The sequence below is a fragment of the Artemia sp. Qi Xiang Cuo genome, chromosome 7 (assembly GCF_049724085.1).
Source record: "Artemia sp. Qi Xiang Cuo chromosome 7, ASM4972408v1, whole genome shotgun sequence".
NCBI lineage: Eukaryota > Metazoa > Arthropoda > Branchiopoda > Anostraca > Artemiidae > Artemia > Artemia sp. Qi Xiang Cuo.
The window spans coordinates 28,582,997-28,607,326 of NC_142800.1; the positions used below are offsets into that span (position 1 = coordinate 28,582,997).

The following is a 24,330-nucleotide window of genomic DNA, read 5'->3' on the forward strand; positions in this document are numbered from 1 at the left end:
GTGAAAAAGTTATTCTCAATGATAGCCTAAAGGATGTTCTTGGCTTTAAGCCCAATATAATCAACGGTAAAAGTGCCGGAAACACTGATTTCATTTTTGCTGACTACCCGCCTGCCTTCTCCACGGACACTTGTATATTTCTCTACGCCTCATTTGTGGAAACATCTCGGGTTGGTAATTCAAATGTTCCCCACCTACGACTTCTTGAACGAAAAACCAATCGAGAACATATTCACCACTACAATATAAAGCATCTTCAGTATATTCCCGTAAACACTTCCTATTTGGAACTCTGTCAGTTAACACTAAGAACTGAATTGGGTGATCCCATAGCAATTTCAAAAGGTTTGGCTGTGATTACATGCCATTTTCGTCCCATCGTTCAACAACAACAAGATGTCTAATAAAAAAGTGGTATTCACTTGTCCTGATATTGACTGCTATGCTAATACTCTTGGTCAAAGACAACAGGGCAATGGAATGGACTATTACAAAGGTCACTTGTCAATGTCTGGCTACGGTCTTGGCAGTTGGTTTGCTAAGCTCTTTCGCTCGTCACTACCACTGGCTAGAAAATATCTTGTACCGGCTGCGACAGATTTTGCATCCTCTACACTATACGATTGGGGCTCTGGCAAGGATTTAAAAAAAAGTGCTTCGGAAAATCTTAGGTATATTGAGCAAACCCTTGGTGAGCAACTAAAAAAAAAATGGTAAAGGCTTAAAAATGTCAAGAAACAATGCATCTCTCATCAGTCTCCACTCAGGTTGGACACGAAAGACATCGTCCCTCTTGTCAAAGAAAAGAAGGAAAAAGCCGACACGTAGTGTAAACAGAAGAAGAAGCCCCAGGAAGAAAATTGTTAGATCGAAACTAGATTTCTTCTCCTAAGATGTCCTACCTGCCGCATAAGGATTCTCAACCTTCAATCACCGCCTCATTGAATCTATTCAATGCAGAAAATGTTGATGTGAGTGTCAAGCATGGATACTATGAACAATTTTATCCACAACAACCCCTCTCCGATAATATCCACTTTCAAATTTATTCCAATGAAGACTAGTTTATGGACATGTCTTCAACATTTACAGATTTGCATATGAAAGTCAGAAAATCTGATAATACAATGCCAATTTGGGCCGATGGGATATCCTATGAAAATTCTATATTACATAATTTATTTCGTCAAATTAGTGTTTACATCAATGGCACGCTGGTGAGCACAAGGAACAATCTCTCAAATTATACTAGCTATATGCAATTCATGCTGATGACACCCAAGTCATAAAAGGAATTGAGAGGCACCTCCAATGGATATGAATATATTACTAATATTGATAGTACAGATGTGCTTAGAAATGCTACAACTAGTGAATTGCATCTAGTTGGAAAAATATATTTTGAAATATTTCATATACCGCAATGGCTGCCACCCAATGTTAAAGTGGATATAAAACTAACGCTTGCACCCTCCATTTTCATTTTGAGAAAAGAACTTGCTGCCAATCCTGATGTAAGTCTCTCCCTCACCTCGGCAATACTTCATGTACGCAAACAACAGGTCATGAGTTCTGTTGCTTTGGCCGTGGAAAAACTGAGAGCCAATGGAAATAATATTAAACTACTTGTTCCTCATACAATCACCAATCAACGTCATATTGCCATGGGCTCACGCACCTTCACCGATTCATCCTTTATCAATGGTGAAATTCCATCAAAACTCGCTTTGGCATTTGTAAAAAACCAAAGTGCAATAGGATCGTGGACTGAATGCCCACATAAATTCGAGATGTTTGGACTTTCATCTCTTGTGTGCAAAGTAAACGGCATCCCACTCTACAATCTATCTTTTGATATATCCTATAGAACATTGTATGAGTTGACAATGCAAACCCTAGATCATGACTCTCAACTATTTGAAAATGGTATAACCGAAGATATGTTTGCTAAAACACATGGTATCATTGTACTGGATTTGTCGGGTACACAGGATATGAGTATAGTACGTAAGGGGAGTGTGAGTTTAGAGTGTACATTTGCCGATCCATTGGCTGAGAGTATTGCGCTAATCTCACTAAATCAATATAAAACCTATTGGGAAATCACTCCTAAAGGCAGTGTTCTACTAGACTTGGCGCCATGAACACCAGTCAAATAATCAATGTATTTAATATGGACCCCTACATGTCACGGTACAAATCCTATTGTCTACCCTTGGACTTTCTTGGAAAAGTTCAAAGTATCAACAATACCTTGATTATTGTTCATAGCAGTCCATCGAATGTGCTGACGGGTCATTGGCTGTGCATCTTTCAAACAATGAAGACGATTGAATTTTTTGATCCTCTTGGTCTACCCTATACATTCTACACACCCCACATCAGCAACTATATTGAGAGCAGTTGGAAAACTATTATTCAGAATCAGAAGAGGGTGCAGGATCTAACGACTAAAAGCTGTGGCTTCCATGTACTACTATATTTTGTGTTCCGATGTCGCGGCTATACTTACAAGCAGTTTCTCCATATTTATAGTGACAATCCACGTCTGAACGACTTTCTAGTGGAAAATATCCTCTCAGACCTATACAGTTTTGATTTCAGTGCCCTAAAAGTAAAGTGCTTAAAAAATGTTTGTGAATTTGTTTATTAATAAAATGCATATATATACAACAATGTCTTTAAATCTGCACTTTATATTTCGTCATCGTTGTATAAGCAACTGTAGTGAACCACTAATCCCGGTGAATCATTTGGATTCACTGTAAATTGGTCTTGACTGGCTGCAAAGTCAGGGTCATATTTTCTACAGTATAATGTAACTTCACATTGGACATACCTCTTTGTGTAGTCAATGATGCTATTTGCATTCATATTATGAAATTCACGAGTTTCAATCTGTCTATTTGAAGCGATATCACATACAGTGTTTTCAAATGGTGAATCAAATTCGGTAACTGCCAAATGAAAATCACTTGGTTTATAGTCATAGTAGGCAGTGTCGTCACAACGATGACGTAGAAACCAAATTGTCTTGTTACTCCAACAGTTGAATTGTAGACCAGATTCCTCTTCCCATAATAATTTAAATCCACGACAATACCAATCTCGTAGAAATAAACTAAAATCACATTTGGGATTCTCTCCAATAATAGAGGGGTAAGTATTCTCCCATTGATCACATTTATCATAGTGACAATTGGAGCACAGGTGTCCTCTAGCGTGAGAGTCACACACCTCTTCAAGACATGAATTACATCCTTTCATTTGTACTGCATATCCTCTATATAATTTACAAGGATTACATAATTTACACTTTTCACTATAGTCATCAATAATTGTACAATTCTCACATTGAGTCCAACTGCCAAGAGTGTACATGCACAATGGACATGTATAGAACATTTTTTTGGTTTCCGTTGTCAACTCTCTCACAGCTAAAAGGAAACAGATCGTTCCTGCTGATGGATAAATTAAGGGTGGAGGAATAGGGAGAGGAGTAACTCTGTGACATTACCTCTTTCGAAGGAGGAGCCATCTACACTGAATCTATTGGAAATGTTTTCAAAAGTATATCCACGATATTATTCTGCTTTGTTCCAATTAATATATCACTAAAATGAGTATAAGCATTTGAATCACATTTTAAAAGTTTCATACAATATTCCAATGGGGGAGAATCACTCCTCATTATATTGTCAAGTGTTCCCTGACGAGAGAATATCTTGCGTTGAAGAGATAACTCGAGAAAATCGTCATCCAAAATCAAATGTTTTTTCCATAAACACTAGATTTGATCTAATTCTCTCTTTCTTAAGTTTATTCATTTTTCAATCCTTTCCCTCTGACTGTTGAATCTAGACTGACCCTGATTCTTTAGCCCTAAACATAAAAGAAACGGGACATTTTCGATTTAAAAACAATTGTGTTGAATAATTACAACAACAACAATAATACTATGCATATACAATTAGCGATACAGTTTATTGTCTTCGATATTTTTCACCAATGCACTTGAAGCACATTGAAGTCTATTCACATGTGCTATATCAACTTTGGCAGCGAAACATAATTGATCCTCCATTTTAAATTTGCTCAAGGATATCACATATCTTGCATATACTTCATCCCATTCCAGACAAAGCCGTGATCCTCTTGTGATTTCCACCGCAATGTTTTGTGCTCTTGTATTATTACCATCAACTCCACTATCAACTTCTAAGAGTGTAAACGTTCCACTCGCTATCAGCACAAATATATATATCCAAATGAGTAAAGTCAAACTGTTCTTCTTCTCACTCCTTTGAATTCTATTCACAGACTAATAAAACAAATATAGCAAAAATCCTTGCCTTATATTCCCTCTGCGGCTAATATGTAACCAGCCTTCTGATTGGCTGAGAAGGGGGATGTATCTGAATCGCTGATTGGCTGAGAAGGAAACACGTGATCTAACTGTTTCCAGGATTCCTGGAAACTCTTAACATTCGCCAAACAACAAATCAATTGATCTTGAACGAAGTGTCATTGACCCTGTTCCCCATTAGGCTCAATAATACAGAAAACATCCATAAAAGTGAGAAAAATTCTGTTTTTTCATTCTCAGTGACAAAAACCATAAAACAGACATAAATTGATGTTGACATCCATGAAAAACAACAAATAAATTGACTAACACCCATAACCGTCCAAAAAACATCCATCAAAGTGAGAAAATTCCTGTTTTTTCATTCTCACTGACAACGAACAGACATAAAAACATGCATACATTATGTAAAAAAGTTGTAGGTGGCAGCAGGGGTGACTCGTGGGACCTTTAGGGTCATTTCTACTGGCAATACCCCATAGTCCAAACCCGGTTGCCAAAGATTCTGACCACCGCAGTAAATTCCGATGTGGTAAAGGAACGCGGGTGCTATTTATTGCTTAGTCCCAAGCAAGCAGGGGTGAATCTAAAGAATTTTCATTGGGGAGGGGGGGAAGAGGGGTCCATATCCAGATATTCAAGGAGCATGAGCTATATAATAATTATTTCTCCATATTATTGGGGGGCATGGGCGCCCATAAAAGGGGGCAGGGGGGCAGGGGCACAGATAAAGGGGGTCAGGGGGCGCTCGCCCCCCCTGGCTGAATGATGTTGCCTTATTTATATATTTTTTTTCTGAAATTTCTGTTATATAGCATTAAAAGTGTCAATTAGACGAGGTTTGCCTCCCCTGGAATTCAGCTTATGGTCACCTATGGGGGGGGCAACTGCCCCCCCCCTTGTCCCTCCCAAACCACGCCCCTACAAGTAAGGACTGCAACCCAGCAATAATAGACATCCTGAGGGATAAAAATCTTTTTTAGTTATGTAGAACAATTCCCTTCATTTATTTTTATCTCTGACCTATATATTGATTGGTCTTTAAGTCTCTATTAAACAAGTCCCCAAACCAACTAAACTGAAAAAACAAACAATGGAAGAAAGTGGACAAGATTATATCTGTTTGTTATTTTTTTTCTGTTAAGTGATGTGATGTGTTTTAGTATAAAGTTGACTGACCTAAGCAGTTGGTTTTGAATTCCCAAGGGCTAAAATGTCTGTCATTCTGGGGGAAGGCCGGTGCTATTGATCGTTTATTTTTTCCAGGAAATTTTCTTTTGAATGTACAACGTTAAAAGTTTTTTAAAATGATTTGACGCTACGACACACGACACAACCAATATGCAATAAAGGTATATTAATGTAATTTTTTTGACTTGACTAGGTTGAAAATATGTAAAAGTACAAAAGCGATATTAAACACTCACAGGGAGCGAAGTGTAAATTTTTTCTTATTATTTGGTCCTAGGACTGGTTCAAAACCTTTTTTAAAAAAAAAAGTTTTCGGCGAGTGATATAACTAGATTTGTATCGATTAAACACAAAATAAGAATTTTTACAGAAATAGACATTGGTTTTGTGAAGACAGTGACTAGAACAGAAACAAAGCCCATATTTTGGACGCCTTTTCAACACCGGTCTTCGACAAAAATAAAAAATAGATCAAACATAATAAATTACTATCCAAAACGATTTAAAATTTCGGAAAAATCTAAAAATGGACCAAATCAAAAGAGTTTCACCATCATCAATCAGCCCAAGTTAGGCAAGATCCTTAAAAGAATTCCAGGAGCATCACTATGCAAGTTCAGCTGAGCCAAGCTTGTGTCGATAGATGACGCCGAGAATAATTTTAATTTGGTTGTTTTTTTTAGTTGTAAGTTTTTTCCATTTATTTTTTATTGTCCATTGAAATAGCTGTTGACGAAATATTCGCTTACGTTTCATTCCAGTCATTGTCTCACAAGAGAGATAACCTCTATTGTGTACATAACCTTTTTTGTATGAAGGCAGGGTAGTATTTGGCGTTACTTATGTCAACTTTGTGGTGAAATAATGTCCATAAATCTTTGCCTATTTGACCCTTTATAGATATTAATTTAAAAAAAAATATCCACAAAATAAGTTTTTCAAAGAAAAGTAAAGAACTCCATTAAACAAAAAATGAGCAAAAATAAAATAATCTACCAAGCGTGAAACTACCACAAATCAGCATTTATAAATAGAAGAAACCCAAAACGAACAGAAATTACAATTAATAACCGAGTCAAACTCAAAACGAGCAGAAATTAACATAAGTTGGGGGCAAAACCCCTATGCCTTCCCAAGGCCAGAACAAAATTCTTACTTTACTGAAAAAAATACCAATAAATATGTATTCTCACTTTAATGTACATATACTGATATTTAGTAATCAAAATGTTAATATTATTTGATTTATTAAAGTTATAAAATTAAAAACATTTATATTTTTTTCATATTTATATTTTCTTTATTAAAAAAGGCACTAGCCCTTTCAATTTCCAATTGAATGAGCCCTTTTGAAGTTTCTATGACAACGCTTTCAATAAAAACTTTATATGCCCCTGGGCATAACTTACAACCCTTGCCCTGAGGGCTGTGGTGGGAGGGGTTGTCATCCTTAAAGACCTAATTTGCAAAACTTTCAACTACGTTGAATAAAATGGCTATCTAAAAATTTTGATTGGATGTGCTTTGGAAAATGGTGGACATGAGAGGGGGGTTAGTTGCCCTCAAATCACTTTCAACTATTAAAAAGGGTACTATCCCTTTGAATTTCAAATCGAATGAGCCCTTTTTCAAGTTTCTACGACAAAGATGTCAATAAAAACCTTATATACCCCAAAGGAATAACTTATAATCCTTGCCCTGAGGGTTGTGGGGGAGTGTCCTCCTCAAAAATATATTTTCTATCTGGAAATGAACTACGCTGAACAAAATCGCTATATCAAAATTTTTATTGGATGTGTTTGGGGGAAAGAGGGGCGTGGGGGGGTAGTTGCCCTTCAATTACTTTCGACTATTAAAAAGGGCGCTAGCCCTTTGAATTTCCAATCGAATGAGCTTTTTTTTTAAATTTCTACGACAACGCCTTCTTTAAAAACCTTATATGTCCCCAGGGCATAACTTAAAACCCTTGCCCTGAGGGCTGAACAAATTGGCTATCTCAAAATTTTGATTGGATGTGCTTGGGAAAATTATGGGCGTAGGGGTGGTGGGGGGGGGGCTAGTTAGTCTCTAATCACTTTCGATTATTCAAAAGGGTACTAGCCCTTTAATTTCCAATCGAATGAGCCTTTTTTGAAGTTTCTACGACAACGCCTTCTATAAAAACCTTATATGCCCCTAGGGCATAACTTAACACCCTTGTCCTGAGGGTTGTGGGGGAGTGTCCTCCTGAAAAACTTATTTTCTATCGGGAAATCAACTACACTGAACAAAATGGCTATCTCAAAATTTTGATTGGATGTGTTTTGGGGAATGATTGGCGCGAGGGGGGGGGCTAGTTGCCCTCCAATCGCTTTCGACTATTAAAAAGGGTACTAGCCCTTTGAGCTTCCAATCGAATGAGCCTGTTTTGAAGTATTTGCGACAACGCCTTCTATAAAAACCTTATATGCCCCCAGGGCATAACTTAAAACCCTTGCCCTGAGGGTAGTGTCCTTCTCAAAAACATATTTTCTATCTGGAAATCAACTACGCTGAACAAAATGGCTATCTCAAAACTTTGATTGGATGTTTTTGGGAGAATGATGAGCTTGGGGGGGGGCTATTGTCCCTCCAATGACTTTTGACTATTAAAAAGGGCCCTAGAACTCTCAATTTCCAATCGAATGAGCTTCTACAAGTTTCTACAACGACCCCTTCCATATGAAGTGCCCATCTCTAAAGAAAAAAAAATAATAGATAGTACATTGTGCCAACTTCCTTCTTAAATGCCCTCAGGGAATAGCTTAAAACCCTTGCTCCAAGGGTTGTGGAGGATTGACCTTCAGAAAAACATATTTTACATGTGGGAATCAACTCCGCTGAACAAAATGGCTATCTCAAAATTTTGATTGGATGTGTTTGGGGGAATGATGGGTGTGGGGGGGGGGGCTAGTTGCCCTTCAATCACTTTTGACTATTAAAAAGGGTACTAGCCCTTCCAATTTCCAATCGAATGAGACTGTTTTGAAGTTTCTACGACAAAGCTTTCTATAAGAACCTTATATGCCCCCAGGGCATAATTTAAAACCCTTGCCCTGAGGGTTGTGGGAGAGTGTCCTCCTCAAAACAAATTTTGTATCTGAAAATCAACTACGCTGAACAAAATGGCTATCTCAAAATTTTGATTAGATGTGTTTGGGGGAATGATCGGTTTGGGGGGGCCTAGTTGCCCTCCAATCACTTTCGACAATTAAAAAGGATACTAGCCCTTCGAATCTCCAATCGAATGAGCCTGTTTTGAAGTTTCTACGATAACGCCTTCAATAAAAACCTTATATGCCCCCAGGGCATAACTTAAAACCCTTGCCCCGAGGGTTGTGGGGGAGTGTCCTCCTCAAAAATATATTTTCTATCTGGAATCAACGACGCTGAACAAAATGGCTATCTCAAAATTTTGATTGGATGTGTTTGGGGGAATGATGGGCGTAGGGGGGGGGGCTAGTTGCTCTCCAATCACTTTCGACTATTAAAAAGGGTACTAGCCTTTCCAATTTCCAATCGAATGAGTCTGTTTTGAAGTTTCTACGACAACGCCTTCTATAAAAACCTTATATGCCCCCAGGGCATAACTTAAAACCCTTCCCCTGGGGATTGTGGGGGAGTGTCCTCCTCAAAAACAAATTTTATGTTGGGAAATCAACTACACTGAACAAAATGGCTATCTCAAAATTTTGATTGGATTTGTTTGGGGAAATGATGGGCCTGGGGGGGGGGGCTAGTTGCCCTCCAATCACTTTAGACTATCAAAAAGGGCACTAGCCCTTTGAATTTCCAATCGAATGAGCTTTTTTTTGAATTTTCGACGACAAAGCTTTCTATACAAACCTTATATGCCCCCAGGGCATAATTTTAAACCCTTGCCCTGAGGGTTGTGGGAGAGTGTCCAACTCAAAACATATTTTCTATCAGAAAATCAACTACGCTGAACAAAATGGCTATCTCGAAATTTTGATTAGATGTGTTTGGGGGAATGATGGGCGTGGGGGGGCCTAGTTGCCCTCCAATCACTTTCGACAATTAAAAAGGGCACTAGCCCTTTGAATTTCCAATCGAATGAGCCTGTTTTGAAGTTTCTACGACAACGCCTTCTATAAAAACCTTTTATGCCCCCAGGGCATAACTTAAAACCCTTGCCCTGAGGGTTGTGGAGGAGTGTCCTTCTCAAAACATATTTTCTATCTGGAATCGACAACGCTGAACAAAATGGCTATCTCAAAATTTTATTGGATGCGTTTGGGGGAATGATGGGCGTGGGGGGAGGGCTAGTTGCCCTCCAATCACTTTCGACTATTAAAAAGGGCACTAGCCACTCAAATTTCCAATCGAATGAGCCCTTTTCGAAGTTTCTACGACAACTTCTTCGATGTGTTTGGGGGAATGATGGGCGTTTGGGGGGGGGGGGGGCTAGTGGCCCTCCAATCACTTTCGACTATTAAAAAGGTTACTAGCCCTTCGAATTTCCGATTGAATGAGCCTGTTTTGAAGTTTCTACTATAACCCCTTCTATAAAAACCTAATATCCCCCAGGCATAACTTAAAACCCTTGCCCTGAGGGTTGTGGGGGAGTTTACTCCTCAAAACATATTTTTTATCTGGAACTCAACTACGCTGAACAAAATGGCTATCTCAAAATTTCTATTGGATGTGTTTGGGGGAATGATGAGCGTGGGGGGGACTAGTTGCCCTCCAATCCCTTTCGACTATAAAAAAGGGCACTGGAACTCACAATTTCCAATTGAATGAGCCCCTTTTGAAGTTTCTACAACGACCCCTTCCATATGAAGTGCCCAGCTCTAAAGGAAAAAAATAATAGATAGTACATTGTGCCAACATCGTTCTTATATGCCCTCAGGGCATAACTTAAAACCCTTGCCCCGAGGGTTGTGGGGGATTGTCCTTCTCAAAAATATATTTTCTATCTGGAAATCAACTACACCGAACAAAATGGCTATCTCAAAATTTCAATTGGATGTGTTTGGGGGAATGATGGGCGTGGGAGGGGGGCTAGTTGCCCTCCAATCACTTTCGACTATTAAAAAGGGTACTAGCCCTTCGAATTTCCAATTGAATGAGCCTTTTTTGAAGTTTTTACGACAACTCCTTCTAGAAAACCTTATATGCCCCCAGGGCATAACTTAAAACCCTTCCCCAGGGGGCTGTGGAAGAGTATCCTCCTCAAAAACATATTTTTTGTCTAGAAATTGAATACGCAGAACAAGATGGCTATATCAAAATTTTGATTGGATGTCTTTGGGGAAATGATGGGTGTGAGTGGGGGCTAGTTGCCCTCCAAACACTTTCAACTATTGAAAAGGGTACTAGCCCTTTGAATTTCCAATCGAATAAGCCTTTTTTGAATTTTCGACGACAACGTCTTCTATAAAAACCTTATATGCCCCCAGGGCATAACTTAAAACCCTTGCCCTGAGGGTTGTGGGAGAGTGTCCTCCTCAAAACATATTTTCGATCTGGAAATCAACTACGCTGAACAAAAGGGCTATCTCAAAATTTTGATTGTATGTGTTTGGGGGAATGATGGGCGTGGGGGGGGGCTAATTGCCCTCCAATCACATTCGACAATTAAAAAGGATACTAGCCCTTCGAATCTCCAATCGAATGAGCCTGTTTTGGGGCAATGATGGGCGTGGGGGTGGGAGCTAGTTGCCCTCCAATCACTTTCGACTATTAAAAAGGGTACTAGCCCTTCGAATTTCCAATCGACTGAGCCTGTTTTGAAGTTTCTACGGCAACACCTTCTATAAAAACCTTATATGCTCCTACGGCAAAACTTAAAACCCTTTCCCTGAGGGTTGTGGGGGAGTGTCCTCCTCAAAAACATATCACTATCATATCACAAAACATATATAAAACAATCACTTTCAACTATTAAAAACTTCAACTATTTCAACTATTTAGAACTCTCAATTTCCAATCGAATGAGCCCCTTTTGAAGTTTCAACATATCACAAAAACATATATAAAACAATCACTTTCAACTATTAAAAACTTCGCTAGAACTCTCAATTTCTAATCGAATGAACCCCTTTTGAAGTTTCTACGACGACCCCTTCCAAATGAAGTGCCCTTCTCTAAAGGAAAAAAAAATAATACATAGTACATTGTGCCAACATCGTTCTTATATGCCCTTCGGGCATAACTTAAAACCCTTGCCCCGAGGGTTGTGGGGGAGTGTCCTCCTTAAAAACATATTTTCTATCCGGAAATCAACTACGCTGAACAAAATGGCTATCTCAAAGTTTTGATTGGATGTAATTGGGGGAATGATGGGCGTGGGGGGGGCTAGTTGCCCTCCAATCACTTTTGACTATTAAAAAGGGCACTAGCCACTCCAATTTACAATCGAATGAGCCCTTTTCGAAGTTTCTACGACAACTCCTTCGATACGAAGTGCCCGACTGCAGAAGAAGAAAAAAAACACATTGTGCCACATGGCTATCTCAAAATTTTGGTTGGATGTGTTTGGGAAAATGGTGGGCGTGAGAGGGGTGGTAGTCGCCTTCCAATCACTTTCGACTATTAAAAAGGGGACAAGTCACTCCAATTTCTAATTGAATGAGCACTTTTCGAAGTTTCTACGACAACTTCTTCGATACGAAGTGCCCTGCTCTAAAGGAAAAAAATTAATAAATAATACATTGTGCCAACATCGTTATTATATGCAACCAGGGCATAACTTAAAACCCTTGCCCTGAGGGTTGTGGGGGAGTGTCCTCCTCTTTCCTCAGTCCCCGTTTCTTGTCTCGTTTTCGAGTGTCCCCGTTCTTTACTTAGGCAGTGCGGTCGTGCTGTCTATGATTTGTACAAAACTTTCTATATAAACTTTATATGCCCCCAGGGCATAATTTACAACCCATGCACTGAGGGCTCTGAGGGGGTTATCATCGTAAAAGACCTAATTTCCATAACGTTCAACTACGTTGAACAAAATGGATATCTCAAAATTTTGATTGGATGAGTTTCGGAAAATGGTGGGCGTGAGAGGGGCGTTAGTCGCTATCCAATGACTTTCAACTATTAAAAAGGCACTAGCCCTATCAATTTCCAATTCAATGTGCCCTTTTGAAGTTTCTACGACAACGCTTTCAATAAAAACTTTATATGCCCCAGGGCATAACTTACAACCCTTGCCCTGACGGCTGTGGGGGAGGGGTTGTCATCCTTAAAGACCTAATTTACAAAACTTTCAACTACGTTGAATAAAATGGCTATCTAAAAATTTTGATTGGATGTGTTTGGGAAAAAGGAGGGCGTGAGAGGGGGGTTAGTTGCCCTCAAATCACTTTCGACTATCAAAAAGGGTACAATCCCTTTGAATTTCAAAACGAATGAGCCCTTTTTCAAGTTTGTACGACAGAGATTTCAATAAAAACCTTATACGCCCCCAGGGCATAACTTATAATCCTTGCCCTGAGGGTTGTGGGGGAGTGTCCTCCTCAAAAACATAATTTATATCTGGAAATCAAATACACTGAACAAAATGGCCGTTTCAAAAATTTTATTGGATGTATTTGGGGGAATGATGGGCGTGGGGGGGGGGTAGTTGTCGTCCAATCAATTTCGACTATTAAAAAGGGCACTAGCCCTTTGAATTTGCCAGTCGAATGAGCTTTTTTTTGAAGTTTCTACGACAAAGCCTTCTTTCAAAACCTTATATGCCCCCAGGACATAACTTAAAACCCTTGCCCTGAGGGCTTTGGAGGAGTGTTCTCCTCAAAAAAATATTTTCTTTCTGGAAATCAACTGCGCTGAACTCGAAATTTTGATTGGATTTGTTTGGGGAAATGATGGGCGTGGGGCGGGGGGTCTAGTTGCCCTCCAATCACTTTCGAATATTAAAAAGGGCACTAGCCCTTTGAATTTTCAATCGAATGAGCCTTTTTTGATGTTTCTACGACAACACCTTCTATAGAAACCTTATATGCCCCCAGGGCATAACTTAAAACCCTTTCCCTGAGGGTTGTGGGGGAGTTTCTTTGTCAAAAACATATTTTCTATCTAGAAATCAACTACGCTGAACAAAATGGCTATTTCAAAATTTTGATTGGATATGTTTGGGGAAATGATGGTCGTTGGGGGGCTAGTTGCCCTCCAATCACTTTCGACTATTAAAAAGGGCACTAGCCCTTTGAATTTCCAATCGATTGAGCCTTTTTTGAAGTTTCTACGACAACGCCTTCTATAAAAACTTTATATGCCCCCAGGGTATAACAGGGTTAACTCAGAACGAGCAGAAATTAACATAAGTTTGGTGCAAAACCCCTATGCCTTCCCAAGGCCAGAACAAAATTTGCACTTTACTGGAAAAAAATGAATGAATGTGCATCGTCAGTTTAGTATACATATAGTAATATTCAGTTATCAAAATGGGAATATTATTTGATTAAAGTTATAAAAGTAAAAACATTTGTATTTTTTCAGTAAAGTGAAAATTTTGTTCTGGCCTGGGATGGCTTAGGGGTTTTGCGTCCACCTTATGTTAATTTCTGCTCGTTTTGAGTTTGACTCGGTTAATTATTGCAATACCTGTTCGTTTTGGGTTTCATTTATTTATCGATGCTGATTTGTGGTAGTTTCACACCTGGTAGATTGTTTGATTTTATTTTTGCTAAATTTTTGTTTAATGGAGTTCTTTACTTTTCTTTGAAAAACTTATTTTGTGGAAAAAGTTTTTTAAATTAATTTATAGAAATAACGCAAAACCACATAGCATAGCTATTGTGCTTACATCGCTCTTGCTTACCAGGTAGCATAGACTACATATGGTCTTCCTTATTATTTTATTTTAAGATTAATATATCTGGTTGATGTTTTTTTTGTTACACAGGCTATGGAGCAACAAGTAGACCTAGGATTAGCAAAAAATATTGGCCTTTCTAATTTCAATGAGTTTCAAATTCGAAAGATCATGAATGGCTGCCGAATTCAACCTGCTAATAACCAGGTAAGTGAACTAAACCAATTCTAGACTGGAACCAGCTTATTAACAGATTCATATGTCTATTTCAATTTATTTTAAAAAATAGATAAGTAACTTCACATAGTTGTGAAATTATTTAACTTCAATGACGTCACAGCTTGTTCAAAACTTCTTTACTTTGTGGCAAAATGTGGCATGCAATTAAGCTCCAGTGTAGCTAAATTTATCGAGACAAACTACTCACACCTTCTGCCTCACCAGATTCAGCGTATCAAAGGACCATGTTGTAGATGTTTCAAGCTCCTATCTGCAAAAACGTGGAATTTTGTATTTTTCACTAAAAGACAAATCATGGATGAATGTTAATTTGTTGTGTTTTTTTTTCCTCAGTGGTGATCGTATCGAACCAATGGTCCTAGAAGATCGGTAGAGGGCTCAACTGAACGGAAATCAAAAGTTCTAGTGTCGTTTTTGAGTGACCAAAATTAACGGACACCCCTCCCATGCCCCTTTTTTCCCAAAATCAACCGACTAAATTTTTAAGATAATCATTTTGTTCAGCATTCTAGAAAAGTTCAATAACTATTTTTCTTGGGTGACATGACCCCCACCCACAGCATCTGGGGAAAGGGCTGCCAGTTATGGAATTTGACCATTATTTACATATAGTATTCGTTATTGAGATGAATACAGACGTTTTTCGGGGAGGGAGTGGGTATTTTACATGGGGATAATTTTCTGTGGGGAGGAAAGTTTCTGGGGTTAACTTTCCTGGAGATATTTGTCAAAATTCTTGTATGAAATTCTCTTTATTTGCTTTATTTTCGTTTTGGCGACTCAATCTTACATGTAGAGATATTACGGGGGAGCCGTCCGGGGAAAATTTTTGGCGGGGTTGGAATTCTCGGGGGGAATTTTCTTCGAAAGAATCTCTCCAGAGGAGATTTTCATTGGGGAATGTTGATTTCCAGAAAAATTTTAAACGAAGGTGGGGGGAATTTCCGACAGGATCTGAAAAAGGATAAGAAATTAAATATAAAATAAATATTTTTTAAATGAAAATAGGCTAAGGAGAACTTTTAAGGCAGAATTACCTGTAGTAAATTTTCCGGGGGGAATTTAAAGCAAGGAGGAAATTATCCGTAGAGAATTTTGCAGGGAGCAGAATTTTAAGCGGGGAGAAATTCCCGCGGGAGAATTTTTCACGGAGGGGGGAGGGATTATTAGGCATTATTTGAAAACGATCAGAAATTAAATAAAAAAAAGTTTTCAACTGAGAGTAAGGAGTAATATTAAAACTTAAAACGAAATGAAATTGTTCCGTATATGAGGGGTGCTTTCCTCTCCTCGATTCCTCGCTATTTATGCTAAAGTTTTACTTTTTGGCCCAATCCTTTAGGAACGACCCCTGAAACACAAATTTGATTGGAATTTGAAGCTTTCTTAAAGTATACTAAAAACTTTAGTGTAAAGAGCAAGGGATTGGTTTCATATTAAATCAGGAGTTAAGCAAGGTTGTGCTCTATTCCTCTTTATATGGATCATTTTGATGGACTTTGTCTTGAGGAGCACAGGAAAGGCAATGGGAGAACACGGAATCAAACGGGGGGGGGGGGGGGTGGAGACATTCCGGGAATTAAATTATGCTGATGATTTAAGCATCCTAGATGAAAGTGTGTGCAAAATGAATGAACTTTTAGAGGTTTTGTGAGTTTAAGGTGCAAGAATAGGTCTGAAAATTATTATTAAGAAGACTAAGTCGCTAAGGCTAGGAATAAGTGCCGATGAAAAGATGACGTTGGATAACGAAAAGATTGATCAGGTGGACACCTTCATTTACCTTGGTAGTATTATTAGTAAAGACGGTGGGAGCAGTCAAGATGTTAAAAGTAGAATAGCCAAGCCACAGGTTTGTTTTTTTTCATACTTAAAAAATGTTTTGAAGAATAGGAAGATAAGACTGCAAGTCATGATTAGATGATTAGAATATTGGAAGCAACAATAATGGCAGTGGTCAAATATGTTTCTGAAGCATGGGCGTTCCAAAAAGCGGATGAAGATTTGCTAGATTTTTTCCACGGAAATTGCTTACTGATTGTTCTGGGTGGCCAGCTGATTGACAGTGTTTCAAACTGTAGGCTGGACAAAAAGTATGGTTCAACCTCGCTTTCTTGGGCTATAATGAGATAAAGGTTGAAATGGCGAGGGCACGTTCTGTGGATGAAGATTGCCAAAGATTGTCCTTTCCGGCGAACCGTCTAGGGCCGTGATTCCCAACGTGGGGTACACGTCCCACCGGTGGGTCATGGGAACATTTTGATGGGTCATGGGAAGGACGTACACCCTTCGACTGAAAATACTCTAGAGCCATTATTAAAAATAAAAAAAATTTTCATGTAAATGACGTCACTTTCACATATATTTAAAGGGCAAAGCAAAACAGATACATGATAGTATTGTAACAATGTCGTGCATTGTATGAAAGCTGTTGCATCCAGAAAAAAAATTCATTCGCATAAAATACACCTAGAGGAACACTCGAAAAAAGATACCAAGTCAATAGCTTCCTTCATGTGAATACGTGTTATATTCTGGGCAACAAAATCTAATCTATTTTAAAAATGCCGAGGTGGGACATAGAGCAAGATTGGTTGGAAACCACTGGTCTAGAGTTAAACGAAAAGCAGGTCGTCCGCGGTTGGGTTGGGAGGATGTCATAAAGACAGATTTAAGGGAAACTGGAACTTCCTGGGAGGGTGTAAAAAGATAGACTTTGAATAGATTGGGGTGGAGGAGGAGCGTGCGTGGCTGTGTTAGCCTCAGGCGGCTTGGTGCTGCGGTCAGTTGTTAGTAGTAGTAGTAGTACTATTTGGATAGCAGATCCCTTTCAAACATCAAAGTAATTTTCAGTAGAAAAAAGAATTCATAATGCATTAGGGAATAAAAACTATAAATTAAATGCAAAATGATTAAATTATTTATCGTAAATATTTGCACTGAGCAAGTCGTATTGGGCCCCTTTGAGGTTCAACCTCAATTAAAAATGGATCACGTTTCACCCCTCCCCCCTCCAAATTACAGATGAAAGGATCTCATATGGCCGATCCTCGTGGCATACCCTTCAACCAAAGGCTCTAAATTATCAAGTAGAAATAAACTTTTTTGAAATGATGTTTAAATTAAGTTTTTTATTTCTTCAGAGACCTGGAAAATTTTATTTCGTCAATTCTTTGCAATTTATTAGTCTATAGCAGTTAACCAATTAGTCTTGCAACAGATTTTCAAGTTTGTGCAAACTTATAATCTGGTTTTACTCAGTTGGGAGGAAGTCCCCATATAAGTATCGGATTAAAATCATAGAGGCCATAAAAATATGGTGCAAATGGTAAAAATATGGTACAGCCCTCTCCTATGCACACAATTCAAGATATAACATTAAATGAATAAAATATTTTTGGACATTCTACTGAATTCCAAATAGGGGCCTTCGACAACTAAAACTTGAGTAAAAGATGAGGCCGTACTGTTTGTAGCCACTTTTGGAAAACACCAAACCTAAAAATAATTTTGAGTGTACTTACATTGTTAGGTCTCAGTGCACTTGGGAGGACGTTTTCAAGGTACTTTTAATACTCAAGCATACTAACAATAATACTCAAAATATTAGTCCTCAAGCACGTGGTGAATTTAGTCCCCAATCTCAAGCATCAAGGAATCGATAAAACCCTGTTTTCCTTTAATTTTTTACGGACATAGCCAAAATCCACTGAATAATTGAAAACATTTTTTTTGTATAAAGCAAAGGGAAACCAGGGTTCCAATTGGCTGATTCATTTGGTGGTTCGTCCATAAGATGCCCAATAAAATACGATTTTATAAAGAATAAACAAGTTTTTTGGTGTCCTTGCGAGGTCAAAATATAGCCAAAACTGAAATACATTCGAAGTTTCGAAACGGAAATACCTGAAATACTTAAGCACTAAAAAATGAAATACTACAGCATAAATCTTTAAACTAATTTTCTTCCTGAAGCTAAATGTCAACAATTTGATTTGGACAAGAAATTCTCAATGACTATTCTAAAGTCTCATTTTTATTCTAAGCAATTACGCTGATGAACACAGCCCAGGATTTTGTATGACCGGTAAGACTGGTCCGCTTTACGGATCATATAAACTAGCATTGCATTAATGTCTGAAGGAGAAAAAAACACACATTAAATACATGATTTTAGTTTCATTTTTAAGTTATAAAAATACCACTTAGTAAATAAATTTATAATATTCTTTTTCTAAATTTTATTCGCAGTGGAAAAAGCTCTCTACCACCTTTTTAAACATAAAACTCATTCATAAGATTCTCAGAACTGACATACATCTGTTACTCTATCTAGACACCTGGTTGTTACAGAGTTATGAAACCAAGAGAGGAAAGGATATAATAAATGAAAAAATGAAGTCAAATAGGTGAGAAAACAAGGATTTTGTCAGCCAGTGGTCAAATATGACGACGAAGAACAAGCAAATATTTCGACAAGGACCTCCGCAAAGTCGTCTTCAGTGCTCAAAAAAAAAAAAAAAAAAAAAAAAAAAAAAAAAAAAAACCTTTCGAAGTGAACATGACAAGAGGAGAAAAGATACTCTAATCTATATTATTATTACAGAGTTGGACACCAGACACCTGAAAAGACAGCGAGCCTTCCCTAGAAAAAGTTTTAACTTAGAAAATACTCAGTTTTTAAATATTCATGTAACAAATCTGAGAAAGTTATTAAGTATAGAAAGTTATTGAGAAACTATATATTATTAAGAAAAGCAGTAAATACATATGCATATTAAGAAAAAGCTTATACTCATATATATTAAGGAAAGCAGAAAATACCCTCTTCTACAATTGTTTTATGAGATTTAGCGTGATTGAGCCTTTTATTTTATTTTGTTTTTTCTCATTGTCTTCATTATTCTACAAAACCGGCGGTGTATAGGTGAATAGAACTGTGGAAGATTACTTGTGAAATGCTGAAATATTTATTATTTTTGTTTTGTTTTGTTTATATCAAACAACAGTTTTTACTGTTTTGCTTAATTGCCAAAGGCCTTTCAAATTTCGCTGGTCCCATCCCCCTTCTGTTGATGCCCTAAGACCACACCTTAAGAACCTATAGATACCTTCAAGGCCATATCCAGGATTTTTTCAGGGGGTGTTTTACACAATCAATTCTTCGGGGGGGGGGGTCGGTTTACACAAAAAAACTAAAACAACACATAAAAAATTCATTTATATTCGTTTTTGTTATGTTTTTACGAGTCAGGCGAACATTTCAGGGGCGGGGGTTCGAACCCTCAACCCCCTGGGTATGGCCTTGGATACCCTGACCCTAAGATATCCTAAGATACCCACACCTTAAAACACCCTAAGAACCTATCCTTTCCTGTGTTGATACAGATTACTGTCCTTTTTGCTCGGTGCTGTGCTGAATAAAAACAAGAAACCCCTTGACTATTTACCTGTAGCAGTCAATGAAGTGGTTGCATCATATTCAAGAGTGTTAAAAATCTAAATAATGTCTCCTGATTGTGATAGACTGGTCTATTAGATGTGTTATTTCGGAAGAAAAACTAATAATGGCAGTAAACGTCTCCTAGATTGTAAATTCAGATTAAATGACTTCAAAGATGGGAAAGGGAAATATTTTTCCACAAATTCTCAAATGCTGTGAAACATATATTAATCTTTCAGAAAAAACATAATTCGCCATACTCTAAAATATAGAAAGATAGACAACCTGTAATTTAGTAAGCTGACTGCTATTCTTCAGAAAATGACTCAATTTCTTTAAGTAAAATTCAATTTGTTTCCATTGTCAGTTGGAACTTTCAAAACTTTTCTTAGCTCAGTTTTACGACAATTTGCGTTTCTTCTTTAAAATGATAGCCAAATCGAAGATTCATGGAAGGGTCTATATTACAAACATTTTTTTTTTTTTTTTTTTTTGCCCTTTTCCAGTAAACTCCAAGTTACTGCCAACACGCTTGTTGGCACCACTCCAAAAGATCTAGAATAGGGCTAATTGGGCAGGACCAGTTGTTCCCTTCTCCAGTCTGTTTGTAAAAGGTTTGATGTAGCGTCGATGCTATTTTCTACAAGTACTTGAGTTCACCTTTTTCTCTAGACCTTTTTCGTCCAATCACCTCGAGTTTGGCACGCCGAGAACAGAGTATTCTAAAGAAAAGCTTCATTTGACGTTATACTTAGATTTGGAATGATATTCCTGAGGACGTTATCCCTAAGAGTTTCTCTGTTGGCTCTTTCAAAAAAAGGTTCAACAGTCATTTAAAGCCTCGCTAAAACACTAGCGGCAAACCAGATATTTAATTATACCCGGCGCCGCAAACCTAGGAAAAAAACAAACAAAGTTAAAAATATTTATATATGAGAAAATAGTCATTAACAACTTTCTTTTTTAGGTAGAAATTCATGCGTACTTCTTAGAGACAGAATTGCGGGCTGTTTGTAAAGAATTTGGCATTACAATATGTGCCTATTCACCCTTAGGATCACCTGGTCGACAAGTTCTTTTCGAAGAACGAGGAATAGAGTGAGTTCTGTGTTCTGTACACTTATTATTTATTTTCACATTAAAAGGCATCTACTGTCACGCAGTGAAACGATATTTGTTCCAAAGAAGCATCACGAGGCCATATTTTTGTCACTGATTGGCGCTTGATTGGCGCTGGCTGATCAACTGCATGATCGATAATAAATTGGGCGAGCATTAAAAGTGTTGCCAGCATTAAACGCTTAATATTGAGAATAGGATGGTAGAATACGATAGTGGAAAAACTCGCTTTTTTCAGCGATTTTTCTGATTGTTTAAAAGAACTTGAAGAATTGTTCTGAAACAGGATAGTTTAGGAATTATGAGCATTGTAATCGTCAGAGAATCGTTAGGTTTAAAATTCAATGTAGATTGACGGTCGAACCGTCTTTAGTTAATCTAGACAGTGAATCAAACGCCGTTTCTATTATCAAGATTAAGATTTACAATCCAGACTGTAGCTGGAAAACTCCTACAAAACTTACATACAATAGATTCTACGGATAAGCTATCTTCTAACTACTTGGAAGATAACTGTCGTGGTCTTATAAAATAAGAAGAAAAACAAAAAAGAAAAGAGAAGTATCATAAAGGGGCGTGAGAATTTAACAACTTGATTAGAAAATCGATTTATCAGTCCGCTAATCTCAGGGGCGGATCCAGGATTTTTTTTAGGGGGGGGGGCAAAATAGGTTGATCCGAAAAACTTGCGTTAGGAGCGAGTTTAATTAACGCAATTGTGCGTTAATTAAGGAAATTACAATACTTTAGACCACGTTAGGGGGGTGCCCCCTGGATCCGCCACTGGTTGACCTTATTTTATCAATTTATTGTGTTTACTTTATGATAATCAGTGATTCATTTTGGTAAAAAAGTAAGAGATTGTTCTTTAAAAAGGAGAAAGCGTGTAAAATATTTCTAAGGCTATCCCAGACATAAGACATTTAACATTATAAATACGGCAGTATTACAAATACAGCTAGCAAACTCTACTACTCTTCAGTAGTAGAGTTTGCTAGTTCCGGGTCATTTGATCACAAACTTGTTTGTCCATATATATATATATATATATATATATATATATATATATATATATATATATATATATATATATATATATATATATATATATATATATATATATATATATATATATATATATATATATATATATATATATATATATATATATATATATATATATATATATATATATATATATATATATATATATATATATATATATATATATATATATATATATATATATATATATATATATATATATATATATATATATACATATATATATATGTATATATATATATATATATATATATATATATATATATATATATATATATATATATATATATATATATATATATATATATATATATATATATATATGTATTTAGGATTAGGATTATATATATATTTAGGATTTGCTAAATTAGGGGGGGGGGGCAAAATAGGTTGATCCGATGAACTTGCGTTAGGAGCAAGTTTAATTAATGCAAACTTAAGTTAATTAAGTAAATTACACTACTTTAGACTACGCTATGGGGGGCACCTCCTTGCCCCCCTCCCCTCTGGATCCGCCACTGATATACTATGAATAATTTTCTGGTTCAAATAAGGCAACGTCCATGGTGATAATGAGTTCGGACCCCCCTACCGTCTCATAAAAAGTGTATCGTGATTTTGAGTTTCAGATTTTAGTTTTTCTGGAAAAAAAAATTCTAAGTGAAGAAGTAAAGAGTTATATTAAAACCTAAAACGAGCAGAATTGAAGTTAGATAAAAATTCAAAACTAAAACGAACATTAATTATTATTAATAGATAAAATCGAAAATGAACGGAAATTAAACTAAATAACCAAGTTAAACATCAAACGAACATAAATTATCAAATTTAAAATTGTGTCACTCTAAAGGCCAGAGTGTCACTTTTTCCTCTAAGGCAAAAAGGATACGCGAAGGGGCTTATTAGAGTTTAACAGTATTAGAATTTTCAGTCTCCAACTGAATTATTCTCTTCCCAAGTATTTACGGCTACCCTTTCCACATGAGGTTGAAAAAAAAACATAAATAATGGAAGGTGCTTCGTCCTTTAATTAGTCAACATTATTATGTTGGCTCTGAAGAGACATGACATCTAGGCTCAAAAAGTCCAAAACTCAAAACCCTCTATAGGAATCTCAATCTTGAAATACAAATTCTCGAGCCCTTGTGTTATAGCGAACTCGACTTGTCTTATGAGTTTTTTTAATTAAAGGAACGGATTCATTCCTGACATCCTGCAAAATCCCGTCGTTTCTAAATTGGCAAAGAAGCATGAAAAGAGCCCAGCACAGATACTTTTGAGATATCTTGCACAACTACAGGTTGTAGTAATACCAAAGAGTACAAACCCAAAACGGATTGCCGAAAACTATCAGGTAAAGTAGCCATAGACGACATCTTTTATTAGTCTGATAACCGCAACGGAATTACTCAGTTCATAGATTGGAGAGGGGTGCTTTAATAGTTTTGCAGACATCATTTATTATGAATCAAACCACCAACAATGGAAGATTTTTCGAATTTCATAATATGGCTGAGATTGATGTTTGAATAGTGAACATCATAACCTTCTAGTGGTGTCTCTGAGGGCATTAGGTGCAAAAAGGGGCGTGATAATTTCAGTCAAGGTCCAGCCTCCCCAAAATGTCTGATCATGAGGCAGGGTATTTTGGGGAATGCATTGCCGAAACTGTATGGATTAAAGTCAGTAATGACTGTCAAAATCATACCCGTGGGATCAATCCACCCGAATATATGAAACGTCAACCATGGCGTAAAAAATCCCTGGGGGAGCAATCCGAAGTGATGGAAATATGCTCTATTGCTAGTATCGCTTCTGAGGATCAAGGGCTACTTGCCTTTGATGGCTGGCAAAGGTTGGGTAGCTCTCCTCTTTGTCTTGAAGGAAGAGTGTTGCCTACCTAAGCCTGAAGCTAGCGGTCGGGGTTCTTGGGACTAGGGAACACAACAGTGAACCAGCTTACACTACCTAAGAAAGCTCTGCTGCAAAGAGAAATTAAAAAGATAGGCAAATCCTAGCTCAAATAACCACGCCCAAGGGGGCACCAATAGGCCATTGACAATTGGTGCTATGTTTTGGAGGGGAGGGAAGTTTGAAGGTAAGTCTCGGTCC

General features: G+C 37.3%; 1 protein-coding gene across 1 annotated transcript in view; it reads left to right on the top strand.

Annotated features, from left to right (window-relative positions):
- LOC148950136 (1,5-anhydro-D-fructose reductase-like) overlaps positions 1-24,330 on the top strand; it is a 116,183-nt gene that overhangs the window by 86,395 nt on the left and 5,458 nt on the right. The window contains exons 4-6 of the mRNA XM_089091466.1: positions 14,442-14,558; positions 21,002-21,132; positions 23,410-23,572. Of these exons, the coding sequence (XP_088947592.1) occupies positions 14,442-14,558; positions 21,002-21,132; positions 23,410-23,572 (411 nt within the window). The remainder of the gene's footprint in view (positions 1-14,441; positions 14,559-21,001; positions 21,133-23,409; positions 23,573-24,330) is intronic.